The 24,391-nt window shown below is 45.5% G+C and overlaps 1 protein-coding gene across 9 annotated transcripts; it reads right to left on the reverse strand.

The window, feature by feature from the left end:
* Positions 1-172: 172 nt before the first annotated feature.
* Positions 173-24,325, reverse strand: LOC114853645 (collectin-12-like). Of its 9 annotated transcripts, none has more exons than XM_055508093.1 (12): positions 23,964-24,325; positions 23,390-23,831; positions 20,090-22,046; positions 19,266-19,316; positions 6,492-6,614; positions 3,726-3,812; positions 2,625-3,656; positions 1,972-2,466; positions 1,661-1,797; positions 1,424-1,533; positions 1,019-1,161; positions 173-903 (listed from the first exon to the last, which is right to left on the reverse strand). In XM_055508093.1, the coding sequence occupies exons 3-12, from the start codon at positions 20,094-20,096 to the stop codon at positions 884-886; spliced, it is 2,205 nt and encodes a 734-aa protein (XP_055364068.1). In that variant the 5' UTR covers positions 20,097-22,046; positions 23,390-23,831; positions 23,964-24,325; the 3' UTR covers positions 173-883. The 9 variants fall into 9 exon arrangements, with proteins under 9 accessions (XP_055364068.1, XP_040926123.1, XP_029003078.1 ...); XM_041070189.2 differs by having other exon boundaries at positions 23,390-23,574; positions 23,669-24,325; XM_029147245.3 differs by having other exon boundaries at positions 20,090-21,784; positions 21,885-21,912; positions 23,390-24,325.
* Between the last annotated feature and the right edge of the window lie 66 nt (positions 24,326-24,391).

Genomic DNA, 24,391 nt, shown 5'->3' on the forward strand with positions numbered 1-24,391 from the left:
CACAGGAAAAGTTATTTTTCAGAAAAACTAGAAATGTGAAAATACATTTTTGTGCAATAAACCAAATTCTACAATACTGCAGTTTTGTTGAGCCTCATACTAGGTTACGCTGAGACTACACACACACATCACAGTTTCACTGTAACAAACAAAAGGCCAACGGACATCTTGCGGCGTTTAGCATATTTATTTGTGATTCCTTCATCTTAGTGTGATTTAAAATACCTGAGTGCAGGAAATGGCACATTATTATTATTTGTAGGTAGGCACCACAGATTCTTCTATTTAAACATACGTACAGTATGTAGTAGGAAAAATAAATCTCAATAACAAAACACTGTATTATACACAGTTTACAGAGTACTGGACTGTAAACTGGTTCTGAACCAATGTCTGTGATGGGCTCTGGTAATGCGTAAATATTTCCTTCCGACCTACTTGTATACATAAAAACGCTATATAGACATTCATGAGGTTACATTACGGGCTCCTCGGCGATAGCATATCAGCGGCGTTGTGTCTTTTGCGCATCATTTTGCACCTTTTAGTCGAAGATATATTTTCCTTCAGAATTTGCATAGTGAAATATACATTCATATTCATTTCAGCATGAGATACAGTTTTATAAAGTATGTTTCAAATAACCATACACATTTATTCATAAATCTATATATATATAAATCAGATGGGGATTTAATACAGATTGTCCTCGTCCTATAATGGCCCGGCTGTATTGCACTTGCTGGTAAAGTTGAACTTGGCTTCACTTTGGAGGACAGAAAAGTCTCTCTTCATGCATACTGTTCAAAAGTGGGTCTTTGGCCCATTGCCACATGGGTAGAGTCTAGCTGCTCATTGCATGTGGGCCATTCTGCAGCTATTGCTACGATCCAGATGATGTTGCTGCAAAAAAGACAGGGAGATGACATTAGGACACCTCTGCAAATGGAATACATACTTCAGACAACCACTGAACAAAAAGAAAACCAGCATTTGAAAGAGGAAAAAACAGACATACAGGTCTCCATTTTCTTTTCACAGATGTAGTTTAGGAGATCTTCACAGCGGAAATCGCTCCACAACCCTTCATGCATAAGCCCTGCACAGTCTTCTCCAAGGTCTCCATATTTCCATGTAGCAGGATGACCAGACCTCCACTTTCTGCAGGCAAACAACAGGGGGCGATCACACATCAAGGTTTACACAGACAAATTGCAAGTGAGGTGGAAAACCACAGCAATGGAAAAAATAATAGGAACTGAAATGGTATTGACTGTTACCCTGTATGGCTACAGTATCAACAATTTGTACACAAATGGTTCTCCTTGTTTGTTATTATTATGAGATGATTACATTTTGCACAGTTCTAAAACTAGTACCATGTCCAGGCATATAAAATGTTTCATATGAGTAGAGAACTGACGTGAAAGCAGGTGTGCTCCCATCCAGCCAGCGCCAATCGTCCTCCTCCTGCCTGTCAGTCAGACCGATCCAAAAGTAACCTTTTTCAAAAGTCTGATCCTTCAGCCAATTCTGAGGTCACACAGGAACAGAAGAACCACAGAATACACATCACAGAGCATCATCCACTGCTAAGTAACAGTGCAGGTTAAGGTTAGAGGTATTTGTTAAGGAAGAAATTGCAAACAGATCTAATCACCTGTACGTCCCAATCATTGATCATTGGCAGAGAAGCAGACTTGGATTCACAGGTTCGTTTTGCATCATCAAAGCTGTGCAGGTCTTTAGAGAAAAAGTAGCACTTGTCTCGGTAGTTTACCCACCCGACCGGGCAACCTACAAAACATAATAATTATTATTCAAACAGATTATAGAGAACTGCCTTAATGCATTATATTTTGATAACCTTTTACTAATATTACAAATGTTAAATACACAATAAAAGGTAGTGAATGGTTTTATTTCTACAGCAGAACAAACTAAATGCAGGACTAAATATAGAAGCCTTACCTGGCGCTCTGAGACTGTGTGCTACCCCATCATTCTGTGGAGACACAGGACTTAAAGGAACTGTTTGATCCTGTATTTGGACTGGTTTCCCTGGAGGTCCTGGTGGACCTGGAGGCCCCATTGGTCCAGGCATTCCCCTTGGCCCTTGCTCCCCAGCAGGTCCCATAGGGCCTCTAATGCCTGGTGGGCCCTGGACACCCTGAGGGCCAGGCTGTCCGTCTCTTCCAGGCAAACCAGCAGTACCTGGCTCTCCTTTAGAACCTGGAGGTCCGGCCCTGCCTCCTGACCCTCGGGAGCCCTTGGACCCAGGGCTGCCAGTCATTCCTGGCAAACCTTTCAAGCCTGGGAGACCTGGTGGTCCTGGTATACCCTGCTCTCCTCTAAGCCCACGTATACCTGGGCCACCCTTTTCTCCTTTCTCTCCCTTTTGGCCTATCTGACCAGGTGGTCCCTGAGGTCCTTTGTCCCCTCTTGGCCCTCTGGGACCAGGGGGACCTGAAACATGAAACAAACAAATCCATCTTTTGTGGGTGTTTGTTTAAGACTAATACCCCATCAAATACATATTGACTTCAATGCTTTTATGAGAGTTAGACAAAAATATATCACAATTTCCATTACTTTGTACAACTCTAAAGCCAAATTTCACTCACCCTGTAAAATAGTGAAGTTAGTTATTAGTTGTGAATGCTTGGTGTCCACCAGTTTCATTTCCTCCATGACAATAGAGAGGCTGGTAACCTCCTTGTCCAGACGTGCTGCCAGTTCCTCCTGTTGGGATCTCAAACTAGATGCATCTGTCCTCATGTCTGCCACGCTGCCATTTAGGTTTAACAAGAAGTCTGAATGACGGCCAACGGTCTCGGAACATGTGCGTAACTCATTTAGGTTAAGGTTGATGGCACCCAAGAGCTGCGTGGTGAAGCTGATGTTGCCAGTCAAACGGTCCATACTATGCTCCGACTCATCTAGGCGCACTTCCAGACGGTCAAATTTGGTGGACGTGAGGTTGCCGAAGTCCCTTTGCTGATCCATAATCTCCCTCAGAGTCTGGTCATGTGCGTCAGCTAGGTTGCTGGTATTCTGGAGTTGGTTGGCAATGAAAGCAAGTTGTGACCCCACATCCTCCAGGCTGTCGTTGCTGGCTTTTGCTAGAACTGAAGCATTACTGGCCAAAATTTGTAAGTTTTCCACTTTACTTTGAAGCCACTCCGTGTCAGAGCGCGTCTGTCGGGATGTTTGTTCCAGGCTCTGAAAGTCATTGCGCATTTTCGGGATGGCTTGGCTGGTGTCATCCACTGAGCGCTGCAGAGCAGTAATGAGGCCTCTCTGCTGGGCCTGTGTGAGGTTAAGGCTGCTGATACTGAGCAGTGCCTGGTTCTGGAGCTTCACTTGCTGGTGCAGCTCTCTCTGCAGCCTGGCTGTGTCATCCTGCAGGCCCTGAATGATGCTGCCATAAGCCTGCAGGGTGCCATTAACAAAGCGTAAGGTGGCTGTGTTGGCGCCCAGCAGTCCCTGAATGGAGCCCTGGCTGCTCTGAACGTCTGAGGTAATGTTCTGCAGCTGATCTAGTTTAACTTGATCACTTTGGACGCGATCTTCCACCGCAGACAGCTGCTTTTGGAGAGCCGAGATGTTGTTCTTGAAAGCCTGGATCTCGGTTGTGGTGTTCTCCGACTTTTCCCCTGTTTGATCATCTTTGATGAAGATGGGGGTTTACAAATGTTTGATATGATATGATATATGAACCTTACCTAGCTTTTTCAATTCTGATTCAACCGCGATTATGTTTCCCCCATAGTTTGCGATACCTTCAGATACACTGTTGACTCTTTGCACCACTGTAAGAAAAGGGGACAGGAAGGACAAAGTTTATTGCTAGTCTAATCATAAATATATCTACAACAAAAGACATTGGAGTTAAAACTAATGAAGAAGACATGCTACAGTATAAGGGCATCATATACTGTATTGGCATGTGATGTTGGTTGCTGACATGATCTCTTGGATCAGAGTGGGACAGAGACACTTTCAAAAAAGTTAAATAAACATTCGTAGTGGAATTATGTTGAGCAAAAGACAGAAGAAAACATAGGGACTGTGGTAAAGAAGGAACTTTGATGCAGCAAAGCTAGAGTGGGTGGTCAACATCAGAGACCAAGGCTAGAGGTGCAAGGGGAGACATTGCTGTGGGCCCTATGGGAGAGGAAGTGACCTGTGGAGGGGGTTTCAGTAAACAGGCTGATCAAACACAGTGCAGAGGAGACAGATGCTGTGGCAGGGAGGGTCTTCACGCCCCCACAGGCGACACAAGCATTCAGATCCTCTGGAATGTGTCTCGGATTCCATGGAGTCAGCCTACTTCCACCGCAAGCCTCGCTAGGGGCACGGATCTTTCAAATGAGAACTGCATGGCCTCCTCTGTTGGGAAACTGCATTCACTCGCCTTCATTACTGTAGCTTACCTTAGCTTACCATGGAGAAAATCACTGCTCCCAAGAAACACAAAACAAAATGGGATACAGTTCCAGACACGCATCCGTTCCTGTACTGGGGCCTCCTTGCATCACAGTGTTGCAAAAACTACCATAAAATATATCATTGGACCATGAAGCACATTTGCAAACCTGCTACAGCCTTAGGCATTATGTTGGCAGGAAACTTACAGGTTCTAATATTGTAAAAACAAGGGTGAGGTAGTTTCTGTTGATTGAAAGTATGTGTCAGCGCCGTTTAAAATACAGTATCTTAAATGCAAGAAAACAAAAATAATAAAAGAAAAGGAATGAAATAAAACTGTGAACTTTGTGCATGAAATGTTTTATTGTGTAAACCCTCCCTGGTCACATGACCTTCACTGAGATCAACTCTCAGTTCAAGAGGAGAAGTTGGACTGAGCTGCTGTTCACAGCCTGTCTCACACTGCACCGTGTCCTACTATGTCTCCCTGTGAGGCCATTGTTTTACTTAGACCTAAAACCAAATATACTCATGTGTGACATGCTAGAACTATGGCTGCGAAATTATTATTCTTATCTTAAAACGTTTTGATCTGAACATAATCAAATCACAAGATGATCGTGTTGTATTTGAGGGACGTTAAGGGATCTTTACTCCTTGGGAGACCGGAGAATCACCTCACACTACCTTTGGTTGTGTCAATCAAGACAGCTGGCTGCATGTAGGCGAATCCCTGCCAAACCTCTCAGGTTAAACGGCTTCAAAAGAAGCGAGCCGCTCAGAGGACGTGTGTGCGGGTCAGCGGTGGAGGACGGCGAGCAGCACACATGTTAAGCGCATAGAGCACTCTGGGCCTCACTACATAACCATCTGGAGCTGGGAGTGTGTTTAAGCTGAGCGGTGGTTCCCCTGACAGAGCAGTGCTTCGGTGCCAGTAAAAACCCAATTTCAGCGGGTTCTGCAGGAGTTGCATGGAGTTCACCCGCTGCTCATCTGGGATCAATTAGGCCTGCATGAACACATGCAGCACGGAACAGAGAGCGAGGGGACGTCATTGCTAATGTACTTGAGGCACACAGATAACCCCTGAACATGTTAACTTCATGCCATTATCCCAAACTCATAAGACAGAGGGGACGTGAAGCAGTCACATATGGGAACGTTTAGCACAATTACAACAGGAACAATCCCAGTTCAATTCTCTGAAAAACGTCGAGGCCGTTTCCCGACCTGAAAGATTTTGTAAAAGTCAACCAGGAAGTTTAGCTCCACAAAGCCTGAAGACTTCCCCCAGGGGCACGAGCTTTTGGGGGGTGTTGGTAAAATAAACGGAGACAAGGTTGCTGGCTGGAGCCAGAGAAGGGCGCAGAGAGAGAGGGGACAGAGGAGGTTGGACTGCAACGGTCTGTTCATCCCCACAACAAAGAAGCATATTGTCTCACTTACCTCTGCTGCTGTGGACTCTTGTATAGTTTTGGTTTCATGTGCTGACGTTTTGACATTTCTACCTCCAGTGTAACACAGTGGAAGTTAAAGGAATTTCAATGCACTGAACAGAACAATTATTACATACGACAGCAAGCGTTTTAAAATCTGAATCCCAGCTACCGTGAACAGTTTTCATTGGATGTATTTCCAACATGGATTTGCATGGATAAATATCACTCATGGTGCACCTTGGGAGTAACGTTTTGGGATGTACTTCCCCTCCTGTCCAAACTTACATGAGAAGATTCACCCCACTCTTGGATTGACTGGATTTTCTGTGTCTGTGTGTGTGCATCTACCAGTTCCACTGTTGTGACAGCTCTCATGTTACTGAGCTATTGTCTTTGAATACCGACAAAGCTGTGTCGCCAAACAGCATCTGTCTCACACTTGGGCTATGCTGCCGCTTCGTTTGCTCAAACACAGGATGACTCAGTGCACTTATAAACAGCAATGCTCTTATTTCTTGGCAGAGGTGGGATAGCAGCTCTGTAACAGAATCACTCTGACACGGATTTATTTGGAAAAAGTAGGATTTGGAGCGAGACCACAACAGACTGACGTCATCTCACCTTTATATCCAAGTACAGCCACAGCGATGGTGAGGAGGGTGCACAGCACATAGAGCAGAGCTATGGCGGTCTTCAGCGCCCAGTCATTCTTGCACTTAGTGCACTGGCTGCCCTCCTGGATCCCTGTGAGAAAACAGAGCGGAGTACGACGCAGGTTAATACATCATACGGCAATTGTTTAAAAGCAGGAACATGTTGGTAGGATGTGGTGCTGGCTGGAGTACCACATCTGGACAAACAACCCTGGAGTCTACATTAAAGAGTGCAGCAGGTCCCTCGGGGGCCGGGTGGTGGAGGGGCAGGGGACACAAAAACAACCCCCCCATGGACTTGTTTACACTCGGCTTATTTTCCTGAACTGGGTCTTCACTCATCATGGACACAGGGTTTTAGTCAACGTTCCAAGTCTGTGTGCACATGGGTGCACATAATTAAGACACTTTTTTTCATAAAATATTCCTTAGAATCTCTTCCGAGGCAGAAGAGTGGCAAAATTCAACTTGCTGACGGGAACACAGCTGCATTTCATTTCCAGCTGAGGAATTATATGCCGCTTGACAGTATCACCATGCATCAGCCTGTAAAGTGCAATAACCTCTTTGTGGCAACAGCTTCACTACACATGCGGGTGAAATGCATTGAAAATACTGATGTAATATTTAATTTGAAACAGCAGCACTGATTGGCTCGCCAGAGTTTAGATGTCACAGCCACGACATTTACCGTAAAGAGCAGGAGCAAGCTCAACAAAAAATGAACTTCTGCCATGGTAGTTACATTATCGCCTCAAGCTGATGCTGATGCTGATGCTAGCGTCCAGTGGACCACTCTGCTGCTCCAGCTGTGGAGCGAGTTACCAAACACTGGCCACCGGTTCAACTTGAAGCAAAGAAGTGCACTCTGGGAATGCGGCCACTACAAATGATCACACTTCTGGATCGTTCATAACTGCTGACATGTTTAAAGTGTCAGCTCATGCTTCCACAATAAAACAAGGATATCAGTTCGTCGCTTCACAGTAATCAAAGAGCTGTTCCCCAAATTTGCTGTTGCAATCCAAACACACTGACAGTGTTTACAAATGTGCTACATTGAAATGATACCAAAACACTGTGTGAGCGTATAAACTGTTACACAGGCAAAAGGCTTTTCCATTTCAGTGACGATCATCAGATGTTTGATGAATGGGTGAGGAATTAGTCGGACACCTGGCATAACACGAAACACATGGCCCACAACACAACAAGGGCTAGAGCGGCGATGCATGACGACTCAACTGACACAAGAACAGACGTCAGCTGGAGCAGCTGTGATCATTCCCTAACTTCCCCAAGAACTGTTGGGATCCCCCGAAGCAAAATGGGTCACGACCCGATGCTCTTCCGCTCCCCAGTGGGTCACTGTCCAGCGGGTCCAGGCATGACACATACAGTAAAGAAAAGAGGCAGATGCTGGATCCTGTCTGCTTTACTCTGGTCTGTGTGATATGTTCATATTCATGTTTAGACTTAAACACACTCACAAATAGTCAGTTTATTAACTTAACAAAGGTTTGAACTGTTAATAATCTGCTAATAGTGTTTATGTGGTTTAAAATATGAAAAGAAAAACAGAGGAACACAATTATAATAAGAGTAACAAAAGCCTTCCTCTATAAAATAACATGATTTGATGAAATGAAAATAAAAAAATAATGAAGCCATAAAATTTCGATGCGTCAGACCTAGTATTTGATGCCAACTCTCACTAATAAATGATACCTCACTAATAAAAGTGCAGCTGCGGTTTAAGGACAAACTGTCTCTTATCTGGGAAGTGATGACATCACCGACGTGAGAAAGGAAACCAAATCCGGCACGGCATGAGTTACACAAGGTAAAAGGCTAAAAGGTGTTAATCCCAAATTCAAAACAATCTAAAAACCAAACATCACAGAGCTCCACAGTCACAATCAGGCTGTTGACATGACAAACGGCCAGATGGACCCTGGACAACCAGGACAAAGGTCCTTCACACGTTCTGAAATATCTGCCACACTAACTGAGCCCAGATGGAAAACTCTCATGGATTAAATATCATGAGGTTTGTAGAATGAGACGTTTGGCCACACTGGGAAAAATGTGTAACATGCTCAGGCCTGTTGATAGTTAAATAAAATACTTTGTGGACAGACATATTTCTCAATAAACATCAAATGAGGGGCATAAGAACACCTGCCTCCTCCGTCTCAGGTAAACTCAGCTTCCGTTGGCTGCTGCTCAGTGAATCAAACGCTGATTCATCGTTTTCCACGTTGGCCTGAACAGTCAGACATGAACAGATCCCAACGACCACAACCACGCACACACAAAAACATCCAGGATGCTCCGACCACAGGCTGACAACAACACTTTTACTGCTCCGAGCAAAACAAAAACAATGACCTGAGCACAAAGCGCCATTCCCAAAAAAAGACACAGCATGAACGGACTCGCTGTGGTCGGACAAAGTCAGACATTGCTTTTGCAAAACCTCAAGGTTCTTCTGAGTGTCCACCTTGATTCATGAGAAGTACAGTATGTAACTGAAGAAGACAAAGCAAAGGTTAGATCTGCTATGTGTTAATACATTGTACTAATACAGATACTTCCATCAGCTGATGTGGCTGGCCTCTTAGAAACAGCCCAGTAAGCTGTAAAAGCTGCCGCCTGGGCGCTATGTTGATGAAGGAGGTCGAAGCAAACCAAAAGGTAAACCTTTCTCACAAACGTCCACCCCCCGAGTAAAAACATCTCCTCCTACATCAGAGCCACTGCGCCTTGACAGATCCACCAGTGGAGCCTCCGCTGGCTTTTTCACTGCAGGCCATCACTTCAGTTGTTTGTTTCTAATTGTTTCTAATTGGCAGTCATCTATCAGGACATCTGGCCTTCGTTAGTTTGCAGAAATACAAGTTTTACTAGATCTCTGACATGCTGTAACCCAAGCCAAGATGTTTTACAGTCAGGAGTGAGATGATGGCTCAATGAGTGACTCATACACGTCTCAGCTTTCTCAGTGACAGTCCGATGGCCTGCGCTGCTTCAATTTTGCACCGCTTGAATTGAAATTTTTTAAGAAAAACACTCCTTCATCATCACTCCTGCATCTTGGTGGAGCCATCTCCTGTGAACCTGCATCGGCGAGATGCAGCTCTGCAAAGCGTAAACCTGTTGAGTTCCCTGTTGTAGCGCGTTAGCTGGAAGCACTGAAGCTCAAGGCTCTAACACTACTTTGGGTGATTTATTTCTTGAGGAACAGACGAAGCGAGTGAGCAAACCTTTCTCACAGCAGAGGTCTTGGCTCTGAGGTTAATTCACTCATTAACTGCCAGTTTACAGCTTGGACAAAACATCATCTCCTACGGCGGCGCCCACTGCTCTCACTTTACGGCTCGACCTGCCAACGACGCCATCAGAGGAAGTGCAGAGTTCGGGCCAGCGGGTTCTGACTTCATGGCATGACTCTAAGGCCCCGCAGGAGAGAGACACCATCCCAGCTCCATGTGTGGCCCGACTCAGGCTCCATCTTTTTTATAACAAATGATGGAAACCGTATGCCTCAGACAAGCGCAGTTATGAGTATGTGGCTGCAGATACGCGAAAGAGGAGAAGCGAGGTGCTGTAAAGGCCCGAGAAGTGGAGAGAAAGCAGAGATGGAAGGATCGTAAAAGCCACATTCTCCCACAGCAACCCAGGAACCTCAGGGACGGCGACACAGGCCAGAACCCATGAAAAAAGCTAGAGGAGAAGAAAGAAAGCGTTGCTCCTATGACACGATCTTTCTGATTGTGCTTTGTGTTACATCCAACACAAATGCGCTGTCAAGTGGTGAGGCAACCGTCATTACACCATCCAGCGGCGCTGCCTGGCTCCAGCTGTCTGCCGCCACGCCGCGGGGGAGTGACGGAGAGAGACCCGATTCCACTGCGCTTTCGTCCTGCGACACATTTTGGCTCGCGGAAAACAAGCACATGTAAGTATAAAGTATAAAGGATCATGCGGGACAACAAGGTCGATATTTGAAGCATGTAAGGCTCAATTCAGAATGAATGGCCTTATAGAGGTTGCTTATGTGATCGGGACCACTGAATAAAATCGAAGATACGAAAGCCTGGCGAGGTTCACGTTGAAGCTGGTTTTCTTCATCCTAACAACTGATAGCAAAGGTGGGGAAATAAACGTCTCCAAAATGGTTCTCAGATGCGCTGTGGTCAGACAGGAACGCGTCCACGGCTGCAAACGCCCCGTGGCCTCGCTCCGCCCGGCGCAGAATCAAACAGGTCGTCTTTCCACAAAACTACATCAACAATGGAGAGAGCGGGAATGATCTTCGTGAGCTCGGGGATTTGGGGCCCATGCAGTGACTCGGGTTTTAGTTACAAATCCAAACACCGCAGCTTAAGCACCCCAGACCTTGCAGCCTTTTAGTAAGTGTGTGTGTGTTTCTTCTCATCTGTGCGTGTGTGGCCCGTAAGCGAAGGCCCATCACATTAGCATCCAACTCTGAAGGAAACACAACACCTCAGCAAGAAAGGAGAGTTCAGAGGGGTAAAGTTGGAAACAGAAGACACACTTTGTCCAGTGAGAGATTCAGAGCTGCTCACTTAGAACACATTCAGCTGTATTTAATCATTATCTCATCCATTTCAAATAAATATAAAAGGCACAAATAGTGTTCTTCCTATGGTCAGTGTCTCCTTAGGCTCATCTGATGATCGATGTCAGGTCCACCACATCTCTTTTTTTTAAAAAGGTGCCCATCAAATTGTAAAAACAACTACAAAGAGACTGAGGGCTGGCAAGAACTTCAGAGAAAAATAAACAGCTAAATGTCCCCAGTTGAAGAAAACCAGGAATAAAATAAATAAGTGGACATTTTCCTTCAGATGAACAGCTGGGATAATAAACCACAAAATGGTATTCGAGACATGCCCCTTTCTTCCCTGCATGAAAATGGATAAGGACATGTTAGACATCGAAATGTTAGACAAGTTGGACAAGTGAAGGCCTCACTTTGAGTCTTTATGTCATCATGTATTAAAATGGCAACCACTACAGGATGTTTAAGCCAACGCACAACTGCTTCAATGCTGGAAAATCTAAATACGACAGTCTGGACCGGCTGTTGAATTATTAGTTACCTGTAATCTGATCGGAATTAGCATAAAAACTGAAGGGAGGTAATATAAAAATCTAAATATTACACTTGTGAGAAAGGGACTGTGCAGCAGAAAAATAAAACGACTAATGCAGTCAGCAAAAAATGCATAAAACGGCTCCATGTGCCAAACCTCAAGGAAACATGAGGATGTGGTTATAGCAGTCTGACATACGGCGTACGAATGCACGCATTACGAATCCAACACACGCAGCAAAGCGTGAGCTTCTGCATTCATCTCATGTCTTGTTCCTGCTCTGTTGAGGGGCAGCTCTTTGACAGAGCGGGGCCTCATCGGCCTCATCCATCACTGGCTGTGGCCGATGGACAGAGAACCGAACCTCTGTCCTCCACAAACTCGGCGAAGGAACACGTTCCCCCTCTGACAGTCCAGAAGCCTTTGATGGTTTCTGTTCACTGCAGCTGGTGTCGCTGGCGGTTCGCGTTGGCATAACAGTACGGTCACTGCGGAGAAAGACACTTTTGATTGTAGGGTTGCTTCTCAGAAGGACTCGTGCATTTAAGAGCAGCGGCTTTGCGAGAACACGGAGGACCATAAAATATGAGCCTGACTCTGGTTTGCCTGCTGACAGGCGGTTTAAACAACCATCAATTAGATCGTTATGAATTAAGTTAGAAGCTTAATTCTTAAATTCTGTAATTAGACAAGTGAGGAGCTTCAACACACTCCATTAAAGTAGAAGGGGAGATTTTGAATAAAACACGTGCCACTCTGAATGTGGAAAACTTTCATGAAGACCAAGAAATCCTGAGAATGATTAAGTGAGAGCAAACCACACAGAGAATTAGAAGAAATACACTTCTCCTCCAGATGCTGAGGAGCCGCCAAAGTCAACAAGATGAAACACAAAGAGCAGGAGGCTTCACGGCGGGTGGGATGCTCTCTGAGGTCAGCAACAATGCTAATTCCCTGTGTTAGTGCTGCATCATGGGTGATGGAGTTCCTTTCTGGGTGGTCCGCCACATCTGTGGTCGGATGCCGGGGGGGCGTGTCCGTGTCTGAATGACAACGAGCCGTCCCGGTCGGGAGGAAGAGGAAGTGTTTCTGCCAGAATGTGTTCGGGGGCGACCTCTGGGCAGCGTGCAGCCGGTGGGACAGAGCCGCGACGGGCAGGAGGAGCCGGCCGACATCTGGCTGGTGACTCGCACGGCACCAGTGACACCAGACAATTGCTCTCTATTACTCCACGCACGAGTTTGTTTGGGATCATTTAGCGAAAGTGCTGGAGAGGAAACGCGTCTGTGCGGAACAGACGTCGTCGGGAGCCAAAGTGATCACGCAGCGAGATCTGATTACTGAGAACTCTCCCGTAATAAAACTACTGCACCACCACACGCTCGTGAGAAGACCGTAGTTTTTCTTTAGGGAACAATTTGATGGTGAAAATGAGAAACTCAGAAGTGGTTCCAGGAAGTTTGTTTTAGTTCAAACAAGAAGGAAACACGATATGATTCAGCTTCTCTCCAAAGGGAGAGCTCCCCAGAGTACTGGAGTACATGCAATATAATACATATGTACTGCATCACCTGTCCAGGCTAAACACATGTACAATGAAGAGCAACATAACAGCATCACTAACATGCGACTCTTGACGTAATGAACTGAAATGGGATTGAGTGAAGTCCCTGCATCTTTAGCCACACATGGAAAATGTGATAGTTCTTATTCATCCGACAGAGTTTGGACCTAAGCGCTCACCACGTCAACTCCCTTTTGCAAACCAGGAAGCTGGAGGTTGATTTTGGCAGCGCCCAGTCATTTTTTCCCTCCCCTTTTCATTAATACTTTGGACCATGAGGAACAGATCGAGCGGATTTTACAACTTATGCCATAAGAGGAGAAATTAGAATCCCCCGAATCACTGTTAAACAGTTCCTGTGTGCTCTGCTGCTGGAGGTGCTGCAGACACGGGGACGTATCCGTTTGTATTGCAGTCGGTCCAAGACACACACACACACACACACACACACACACACACACACACACACACACACACACACACGCACCTGCAGAACAAAGAGCTGCAGCTCGCCAAACCTAACATAAGCCTTTTCACAGCAGGAATGCAGGTGTTTCAGAGACCTTTCTCTCCACTTTGCTGTTCTTGATTCAATCACTAAATCAACGACTCAGTCCTTAAAGAGAGGCCATTCTGCTCTCGTGACATCTGCATGTGTGTCACATCAAGGGGTTATTATGGTGTGTGAGCGCTGGAGGCCAAGCAGGGGGACGCCGCGGGGTCCGCTGCTTTTCCTCACTTTCAAAGGTGAGTCAGAAAAGTCACTGACACTCAGATGATCACAGGCCAGATTGGAAATAGCAGCTAACTACCAGCACATGTGCTGCTCTGGCAGGAACATCGCCGGTCAACGGCTGCTCTTTGCATTGGGCGCCTGGACTCCGGTTACCTCTGGTTTATTCAACCTAACAAAGCCGCAGCAGCAAACTGATTGAGATGTTCAGCCTCCTGTTGCGATGGAAACTCCCGACATGCTGTAAGAGCCATGTTCAGAACGCTCCCACATGGCACTCAGCTGATTTTATACATCTACAGCAGTTAACCAGCTTTAAATACGCCTGTGAAAGTCTGCTGTGGCTCTGGAGGTGCTTTCTCGAGTTTGAAAAGCCTTTCATTGTGGTTTGGACCTGGATTTTAAACAGAAAGATCTGGATTATCCAGTTTAAAAAGACATGCACCTGATATGAGTTAATTAACAAAGGATCGAGGGAAGGCATGGCTTGCAAAGGGTAGAAAAACATCTTGCATTTGACCTGTAATAGGAGTAGAAGTTACTGAGTTATTATGGCTTTTGTTGATTTAGACTCTGTTTATTCTCCTCAAGGATGATTCTGGCCCTTTAGCTGCTGGGCAAGTAGATGGAGAAGGTCTGTTTTAAAGAAAGGAGGTCGACTACAGGAGCACAAAGAGTGATTTAGAGCAGACTATCAGATGACTGAACCTAGCCGAAAGGTGATCTAGAAATATTAAATATTATTAAATATTACTGCCGAGCCAGATTCTAAATCGCTTTGTCTTAACCTTCCGCTTTGTAAATAATAATATTGCTGACGGCCGGGGGAACGGCTGCTGGACAGCTGCACAAGTTTCTTGGCCAAAGAAACACAAAAAGTGAGCAAAGACATGTTGTGTGTCGCATAAAATCAAAAAAATCAAAGCTCCAGACAGAAAGGTTGAGCAGAGAACAAAACGCTCCACGCTCCAGACAAGCGGCAGATGATTTGTCGGCGAAGTCCCATTTCTGCGTTTGGCTGCATCTTTTTGGACTCAGGTTTAAGGGTTGAATTAGAGGAGATAAGACTGCGATGAGGCTGAAAGTGCGAGGAATGACGGCTTGTGAAGAACGCAGCACTGCACTAATGACTTTCTGGCTGGATGTGAGCGCACACGCTCTTATGTCATGAAGGTGCAGCGCTTGTGCTGGAGTTAGACACTTCCAGCTGGATCTTCTTCTGTTACAGCTGCCTCCACCACCATCACGCTCACTCTCCCCGATCTCCAAAGCCGTCCGTCCACTTCCTGCTCCTCTCCCACAGCCGGCTGCATCTCTTCCACCTCTTCCTCACTTGCTTTTCACTCCCTTTCCATTGTCTGGGATGAGACGGCCTCTCGCCCAGCGGCCCCTGCGCTTCTTCCTCTTCCAGCATCTCGGCGTTATCTCTGCTCCTGTCTGTCTGGAGGTAATCCCTCATCCCTGGTCTGCACATCCTCTCGTTTGTTTACACCCTGAGGCCTCGGTTTTAACAGCCTGCTCTGTAATCTCTGGATGAACTCTCCTTCCTGCACAGGCCTGAGTCTGACATGAATCTGGGATTTGAGTTCCTATAAACCACAGGCTGACAACCTGATTTTATTGTTTTCAATCACATTATACTTCATTGTTTCTGGGTCCAGTGTCTGACTGCAATTTACTTGTCCTCACACAAAAGCGTCATCTTGTCACCACATTATTCTTCTCCGTCGTGCTTAGAGGAGTTTTCCAGGCTCCCCATTTTGTGGGTTTCGAGACAAAACAATCAAATAAAGTATTTGTAGAAGAAAAGAGCAGAGAATCTGCTACAGTTAAGACCAGACGGCATAAACAACCGACTAAAGTCATCTCTGCACAGAAAGCATTTAGTCAGGTCCAGCACGTATTTCCCAGAATTGAATGATTCTACATACAAAACACATACTGCACTGACTGTAAGGGCTTTAGATACAGCAGAAAATAAGATTTGAGCTGATGACTGACAATGACAGACGCCATGCTGACTATGAAGAGTCGACTTCAGCTGACAGTGAAGACAGCCTTGTTCACTTAACTAAAGTATTAAATGATTGGAACCTGCCACATAACGTCTATGGAAAAAAACAGGAGGCAGAATTTGAGAAGACCACAACACTGAGCAGGACAAGAAACCACAGCACAGGTTTTGTTGGGATAACGGCTGGATCCCATGTTCTCCAGGATGCATGAGGTGATGGGTGTCATTAGAACTACCGCTGAAGGTGCTTGTGAGGCTGAGGTGCTGTTCGCTCTCTGCCAGAGCAACCCACCGGACCGAACCGAGGCCCGTCTGTGCTGACACAGCTGGTTCCAGGCGCAGACGCCCAAGCGCCGTGTTCGACTTCAAGAATGTTCCAGGATTTGCTGGAGAAACCATAACAAGTGCAGGAAATAGATTAGTGAACTCTGGGTTCCGCGCAGGCCGCAAACCGGGCTGAGTCCAACGTGTCCAAACCCACGTGTGGGAGGAGAGGCAGCAACAGGGGGACGGATACCTTGATCCAGACTCCTCTGTTAGCTTATGTCTCATACAGGTTTTCTGGACTAACTGCTCTCATCCACTGCGTCGTTGGCGAGAGTCAGGCCGAGGACAGCTGCCGTAAATGACAGATTATTGTACCAGCTCTACAAGTTCAGCCAAAGCTCACGTAGCCTCAGTTTTTAATCTGACGACCTTCTTATGTCAGCACCCCGAAGAAAAATAAATATGTTTAAGCTTGAGCGCTGTGGACTCTATTCCGGCCTGGCTTCAACTTGGCAGCAGCCGAGATCGTATTACCATATGAATTCAGTCATGTACGAGTGTGTGTGTGTGTGTGTGTGTGTGTGTGTGTGTGTCCACTGGTACACAACGAGTGTGGAAGGCCCTGGTTCATTTGTTTAGATCGTTGTGGTGAGGTTGGTTGAGGCCCATTAGCATGAACGCTAGCATGAGCCTTTACACACATTACGTCAGCGAGCGTCCTCCTGATGTGAGTTTGTGTTTATTGAGTTTGCTCTGATTTTGAAACTTGAGTCAATTCTTTGCACGTTAGCATTTGTACATGACTCACACGTGTCTGCTTTACATAAATCCTGTTGTTTGCTTGAGCGTATGATTCACAGCCAAAGAACCAGCGCGGAGTCTGATGTTGTTTCGACCGTATTAGCGGTTTAACAAAACTGACATCAGTGCATCAATTCTTGGAACTGAAGAATCTGGGCCTTTCATAAACAACTTCTTGGAACACGATGCTGACAGTCACACCATATGTCACAGCATCTTTATCCGTCCTGACACGTTCTTTACACAGAACTGTCACAACACAGGTTTCTAATCTCCCAATAGTTTGGCTAAGGGCTTGTCCTCCACGATGGACTATGGCTCCTGGCTCAACTGGCTCCTTTCTAATGTGAAGGACCAGCCTGTTTTCTGAATCCTCCTGAAGTTGGCTGAAAGCAAGGTAGAAGGATGAAGGATGAAGCGCTATCAACACAGTGAGTTGGAAGCAGGTGGTGGAGGGAGAGTTGACTCAAGAAGCAGCTTTCCAAACATTTCCTTTTTCTCCACGGTCGGAGGTCAGTGGATAAAAGCATCTGTAATGGGAAATGAGTGAACTGTCTGCTCTAACTGGGTTGTTACACTATACAATGTCAACGCGAGCCCTTTCAAAGCAGCTGGATTAAGTGTTCTCCTTTTGTTTAAGTCATCCTCGCTTTGGCTGAAGAGTTGCAGCTTTTGGATGTCACAATTTAAAGACCACGTCTCCTGGGAAAAGGTGAATTAAAGCAAAACATGCAGGATATAACTGTTTGCATCCTCCTAAGTACTGAGATTATAGTGCTAATAGTGGGGAAAAATGGGTTTTCAGCGGTTTACATGACGGTAGCTCTGTTGCACAATGAAGGACCCTTGAAGCTGAACCCCTCCAAACAGCTGCTGTGTCCCAACAGCAAGACCAACAGCACGCGGCTCACTGTTCAAATGCTCCAAATGTCAAGAGTGCATTTGAATAAAGTTAAAGGTTTGATGGATTTGGCTCCTCTTCCCACAGCTCTCTAATGGGATCCATGAGGGGCACTCGCACGCGCTCACACACAAAGACAGACAGGATGCTTCTACTCGGGTGACCCGGATGAAAGAGGCACTGTTTCTTGTCGCAGTTGGACTTCGTCTCTGCTGGTGCTGCGTTGAGCATCGAGCCGCTGCCCCGAATCCACTTCCACGGACCCGAGCTGCGGGTGAGTCATAGCAGCAACACCCAAACACAGAGACAAGGAGGCTCCGAAAGCCAAATCAACGGTGAAGCAACACAACAGCGCAGCAGCAGCTCTGTCTCCAAGGAGGACGATAATGATGTGTTTGAGCGCTTGTTTTTTGCCCTCTGCCGCCACGTTTTTTTCTTTAAGTGCGATGCACTGAATTTCAAACCCACAGCCTTTTTTTTAATACAATGAATAAAATGCACTGCAAATACAGTATGTGAAAGCATGAGAAAAAGCAGAAGCACAAGTGGATCAAAGAGGCAAGAAACTGGTCAGAGATGCTCGTTCTGAAGACGACGGAGCAGCCAAATTACTGAAACATATTTTTCTACAATATAAGAAGTTGTTATTCACTCAAAGCATTTGTTTGGCACAAAGTACTTTCATAGTAAACCACTGACCCTGGACAGAGCTGGGAGACCCTCCAACCAACGCTGCAGGAGGATCAACATTTATGATGTGACTGACGCTCCTGCACTGTGTAAAAACTGGCAATCATTACGGCCACATATGGAATTCTGACGACATATTTGAAGGAGGAAGATATTACAAACTACTTCTAAATCACCACAACTGTGCAAAGCCTCATCAACTCTTCAGTTGCCACTGCAGCCCTGCGTGGGTTTTACATCCTGCTAAGCGTCACGGTAACCAGAACGCTGCTGATACCAGGACCCCAGCCGCTGTGTGACAAGAGCCCCGAGGCAGCTCCCAGTCAGTCCTGTTAGAGCTCAGTGTAAATAAGTTAAGCTGTAAAGGTAATGGTGATGCACTGGGAACCCTGTCTATAAAAGGCTCGAGACAGATCGAGCTACAAAACTGTTTGTGGCTGTTGTGATGTCATTGTTTGATGCGTGTGTCCACCTGGAAGTTGGAACTTTTAAGCAGTTTTACTCTTCATTCATGAGGTACTGATGTCTTGCTACGTGTGCACGGGCCGTTTATAGTGCAAACAAAGCAAACTGATGTGAAGTGTGTTCATATAATGGCTTCATTTAACCCTGAGCTGCTCCAAAGAGAAAAGAAAAACGTTTCACTCACCGAACCTCTTGTATCCAAAAGACTGAACTTCCTCCTCTTCTGCAAAGTCGTCTTTGTGACATAATCAGAAACACATGACAGAAATAGGTCACACACATGTTACTGGGGGATTCACTGTGTTTAAAGCTGCTGCTAGGACTCCACAAACAATGTAAAACAGAAAGGAAAGATGAAGGAGTCACTGTTTTATCGGTTTCTGTGGAGTGAGGTGGAGGCAGCCAATATGTTTGGTTGGGAGATCTCATCTCATCTGTGTGTGTGTGTGTGTGTGTGTGTGTGTGTGTGTGTGTGTGACGGTCAAAGGCCCAGAGAACTGTAAGAGCCACAGGCTGCGGTTTCTTTGGTTGTTGACAGTAAACCTTAATTACACTGCACCGAGAACATCGCTGCTAATGGTAAACAGATGGGGCCGAGCAGGGCGACATGGGTGAGGGGACACAACGGGGAAGAATTAGCCGGCTGGGTGAGAGTTGGGGGGCAGCCAAAGGGAGTAAATCTGACCAGATGAAACTCTGCAGGTGGTGTTTTCACTGTCCACTACCCGTTTATTTGCCGTTGTAAAGTTTGAAAAGCTCTTTTTTCCCACTCACCAGTGCGCCATCGAAGTCACAGGTTAACTAATTAATTGTGTAGACTTTATTTGGCCTATTATTTTTTTACATCACGGACACAGCTAAGCGGTGGAGAGAAATAACTCCGCACCGCAGTACCGTAATGGCATCCAGATGTTAATGGCGCACCACAAAAATACCCACGCTAAACGTCTGTCAAACCCAGTAAACGAGAACTTAAATTAAGTGCATGCACAAAACTACGCGCCGTACCTTTCATGGCGTTGTATGACTCGGTGAGGACTGTAGAAGAGATGAGGAGCCGTGTCACTTTCTGCGCATCTCAGCATCCAGCGCGACGGTGTTATACTTGTTCCGCGGAGAAGCACGCACGCCAGGAAGCTCTCCGTGTGTCTGCACGCTGGAAGGCGACTGGCTTCAACATCCCATCGTCTCTGCTCGGCTGCGCCTCTGAGGACTCGGTGAAGAAGAGATGTCCCGGAGCGAAGGTTGATGGAAGGAGAGAAGTCCCGAGCGCAACTGGTGGTTAAGTTAGACACGGTGGCAAAATACACTTCCGGTTCTGATTTCAGAATAAAACGTTATGGCTGTTATTCTTCCACGGACGGAATTTTGAAACATGTGGAGCGCTTCATCAGACTTTCTTTCCTTACAAAAATATGATGTTTCTGTTTTGCATAAAATATGACAGTATATAAAAAAGCAAACCTCTTCCTTTAAATTGAAGTCAGCTGTTGACCAGAAATGGGAGATGATTGCTTGTTACTCGTGTGTGTTACTATACACACAATATATAACGTTGGGCGTCCGGTCAAAAAGCAGGAAATTACAATTCAAGCAAATGTTATGCTGAATAATAGCTAGTGAGACTTCGAAACCATTAAGTTTATAGTTAACATTTTATGAACATATCTATACCTCGAATATCTTTAGTGAGAGAACAGCAGCACGTGATCATTTAAAACTGCTCTCAGATCTGTGTCACGAGATTTCTGCCAACATTTAACAAAGGTCCACTTAAAAGTCAAAAAAGTCAACGCGTTTTATTTTGTCAAGGACTGCGCGTCATTTCCGCCGTGTTCGCGCTAACTTTCCGTGCTCCCGGACGCCACCAGCAGCGCGCTTGGCCCCCGCCGCTATCCTAACCTGGACGGGTCGTGCGTCCTCTCCTGCTGTGCCGACGTCGTGCAGCGCTGGATAATCCAGCCGGAGATGAGATTTGTTCCTGGGGGTTGATGGCAATCGCGTCCCGGGGTAAAAATCTGTTTCTCATTAGAGATGATTTCAAAGGGGTTTTTTCAGGATGGAGGTGCTCCAGCGACACTGCGACTTTCAGTGCACTTCCTGCCTGTTACATATTCACATAATTTCCTTCTTAGTTAAATTGTTTTTTCTTAGGGGCCCTGACCTCTCTGATGTAGTTCAGGCTATTTATTCCAACTGATGTAGAACCATGGCCCCACATTTATAGGTAGAGTTTTGTTCAATTAGAATGATTTTGCCAGTTCCAATTCTTTAACCTGATTTAATACAAACAGCCAGAATTAGTCAAATTGTTATTTCCATTGGACTAAAGACATTCTTTATTAATCTTTCCTGTAATTATTCTGCATTTTATTCTTCTTGGAGGTAAAGGACAAACAGCTACTTTGCTTTTTTTCATTTGCTGTGACACATCATTCATAATGTTCTCACCAGATGATACACATCTTTTCATTTGTTTACTTTTGCCCTAACAATGAGTTTCTGTTGCATGACATAGTCCCAGTGGAAGCCAGCACCGAGCCCAATCCATCAAAGTCGCACCACGGCTTCGCCAGCGGCCATTTCTCCACAGCTCGTCCATGGACGCAGGGATAATTCCAACAGTTCCTGTGTCTATAATCTATCCGGCCTGCAGATACAGATCCCTGATCAGAACCAGACAAACAGCCGCATCCTCCCGGGCTAATGAGGAACATCAAAGAAATTAGACAGGCGCACTCTTGTGTACATGTTGGTGTCACAGGGTTACATGAGGTTCCCTGATGTTAATCTTTCTACTCACTCGCTTCTCCGCTGTAAAACTCCCTGAGCTTCAACAAAAACACACAACAAAGACATTAAACTAGTTTTTGTTTTTCTTTTGATAACTGAACCTTCAAACCTTGGCTCTGTTAAACCATCTTGAGTTTGACCTTTTCCACCACATATTAGATTCCAGACCAGCCTGAGAAGATAAAGAGACTAATTACTTGTTTTCCTATAGTCTTTGGAACTGTTATTTCACCGCTGGCTGTAATTGGAGCGGCACGCTGCTATAGGGACTCAGATAGGGATTGTGGGACGCTGATAAAAAGCAGCTGAGGGTCAGGTATCTTACAGCCAGGCTCCTGCTGGTCCTCATGCAGAGGTTAGGACCCGATTTACTGGGTCATGGCTCGGAGCAGTGGGATCAGATTAACAGAGGGCTAAAAAAGCAAACAGGAATTCCACATTTACCACATCGCTGCCACCTTGAGATATGATAAAAAGAACAGTGGCAAACCGGATTGTGCCCAGACCTCATAAATTCTTCATAGTAGTGCACTTTAGGGCTGTGTGTTCAGTTTATAATGAGTGGGTCATATTAGATTATGCAACACAACTAAAAGAGCTTTCAGATTAATGAAGTTTGTATTTGGAGAGAGAAGATGTTGTATACTGTACAGTCTTCCTGCTCATGTTGTGGCCTCCAGTCAACTGAAGCTTGGACCACGCTGGTATGTAGCAGGACTCTGCAGGAGGTCCAGGTTCTCAGTCAGACTGATGCAGATTAGAGCAGAGAGTTTTAGCTGAGCAGGCCGGCGTAGTCAGTGACATTTTAGTGAGACAGGTCAGAAAACAAATGAGCATGTTCCAGCTGTCTGCAGCAGGGGAGCAGTGTGCTGAAGTGGAAATAAAGCAGGGGGTGAAGCAGATAAAGGAAATGATGGAAGACAAAGAGAAGAAGCCCTGACATCTTATAGACGCCCTAAGATGCAGCAGGGATATGAAAAAGGCGAACATTGGGTTTCTGCTGCAGCTGTAAAGTGCTTCCCTTCTGAAAACCTATTTTACGGCCAATGTAATCAAAGCAGCATGAAGTCAGCGTTGAAGTGTAGGAACCTTGCAGAGAACATGACCAGCGTAGCTGAACACTTACATGCCTGTCTTTCTGTGTTATTCCTTAGCCCACCACATATTTTCAGCTTCATAAAGACAAAGCTGCACAAGGCCTCCCAGAGAAACCTCAAAGCAGACAGTGAAAAATAAATGTGGGTTCTGGAGCCGAGGGCGTGTCTTCACTAGTCAGGACGTATGAACTATATGTGGAATCAACTGTTTTTTGAATAAAATCCAGGATGAGGGTTCATTAATGAGGAATGTACTGTATCTGTGATGGGGGCAACGGAGCTAAACAGGAAAAGGTTTGACCAAAGCCTCCGCTGAGCAGTGTCCACCTTGTCATGAATATACTTGTTTATTTGACAGGAAATGTTTTAATACAACTGTTTAAGCTCTTCACCTGCATGTGTGATTATTTGTACTCACAGAGTGCCCAAGTCTGAGATGGAGGGAATGTGCATGCTGCTCAACGCCTCGGGTCCGGTCAGCGGCAGGAAAGCAGGCTGCAGCTGCTTCAGACGCACAGCAGACACGTGGAGATGGCTCCTCAGCACAGCTGGGTCGGCCAGCTGTCCAACCGGACTCAGCATCTTCAGTGGCGTCAGGGGATCCTTGTAGTAAAACAAAATTGGACTTTTATAACACGTTTGATTGCAGTTGAACAGTTCTCACTATCCTCAGCACCAAATGAAGAACATGCTGGACCTGTGGTCGTAATCATACTCAGCTCTGCTCCATTAACTGTACTGGTCCCAGCAGATCTGAAGGTTCTGACAGTCCATATACTGTACGCACAATAAGAGGTACTGGTTTTCTTAGTAAATGGTCTGGTTCTCAGCTTGTCGTGGCAAAGGTCCAAATATCATTTCTGCCAAATGAATTGTAATAACTTTACGTCATACCGGCGTTGGGCTTTTGTTTATGATGGTAAATAGTAAGGAGAGAAAGATGCGTAGTCTGGAAAAGTTATATACATTATTAGTGTCTTAACAGAACTTACTCATCTGAACTCTTTAAAGTGGCACCTCTACAGCGGGACCATGTTAGCTGCTAGCATTAGCCAGAAACGCATACTTAACAAACTTGACGCACAAAATATGTCTCACTTGCTCATATTTTATAACACAACAGAAATACTCTTAGGGACTCACAGAACTCCAAACCACGATTACCTGAATTATAACAGGGGACAGAAAAGACAAAACTGGCACATTGCAAGGAAGGAAGCGCTGTCTCCCCCTAGTGGAGCCCCGAGGTATAAGGCATTGTTAGAAGATCGATGCACAATCAACCCAGGCTTATCCACTTTAATTGTTGTTTTTATGTGTCATAACATTTGAATTATTGTTTTTGTATTTATTATTATGAACTTGTTTATTGTTATAATTGTTTTTAATTATTGTTCCATTCTAAAATTTTAAAAAAGTA

This window comes from Betta splendens, chromosome 4 (genome assembly GCF_900634795.4).
Source record: "Betta splendens chromosome 4, fBetSpl5.4, whole genome shotgun sequence".
Lineage (NCBI taxonomy): Eukaryota > Metazoa > Chordata > Actinopteri > Anabantiformes > Osphronemidae > Betta > Betta splendens.

Excerpts from the sequence above, each read along its gene's own strand:
- LOC114853645 (XM_055508093.1), bottom strand. Across the intron at positions 2,467-2,624 it reads TAACTTCACTATTTTACAGG|GTCCCCCTGGTCCCAGAGGG; the intron begins GTGAGTGAAATT and ends TTCATGTTTCAG. Across the intron at positions 904-1,018 it reads TGAAAAGAAAATGGAGACCT|CAACATCATCTGGATCGTAG; the intron begins GTATGTCTGTTT and ends TCTTTTTTGCAG.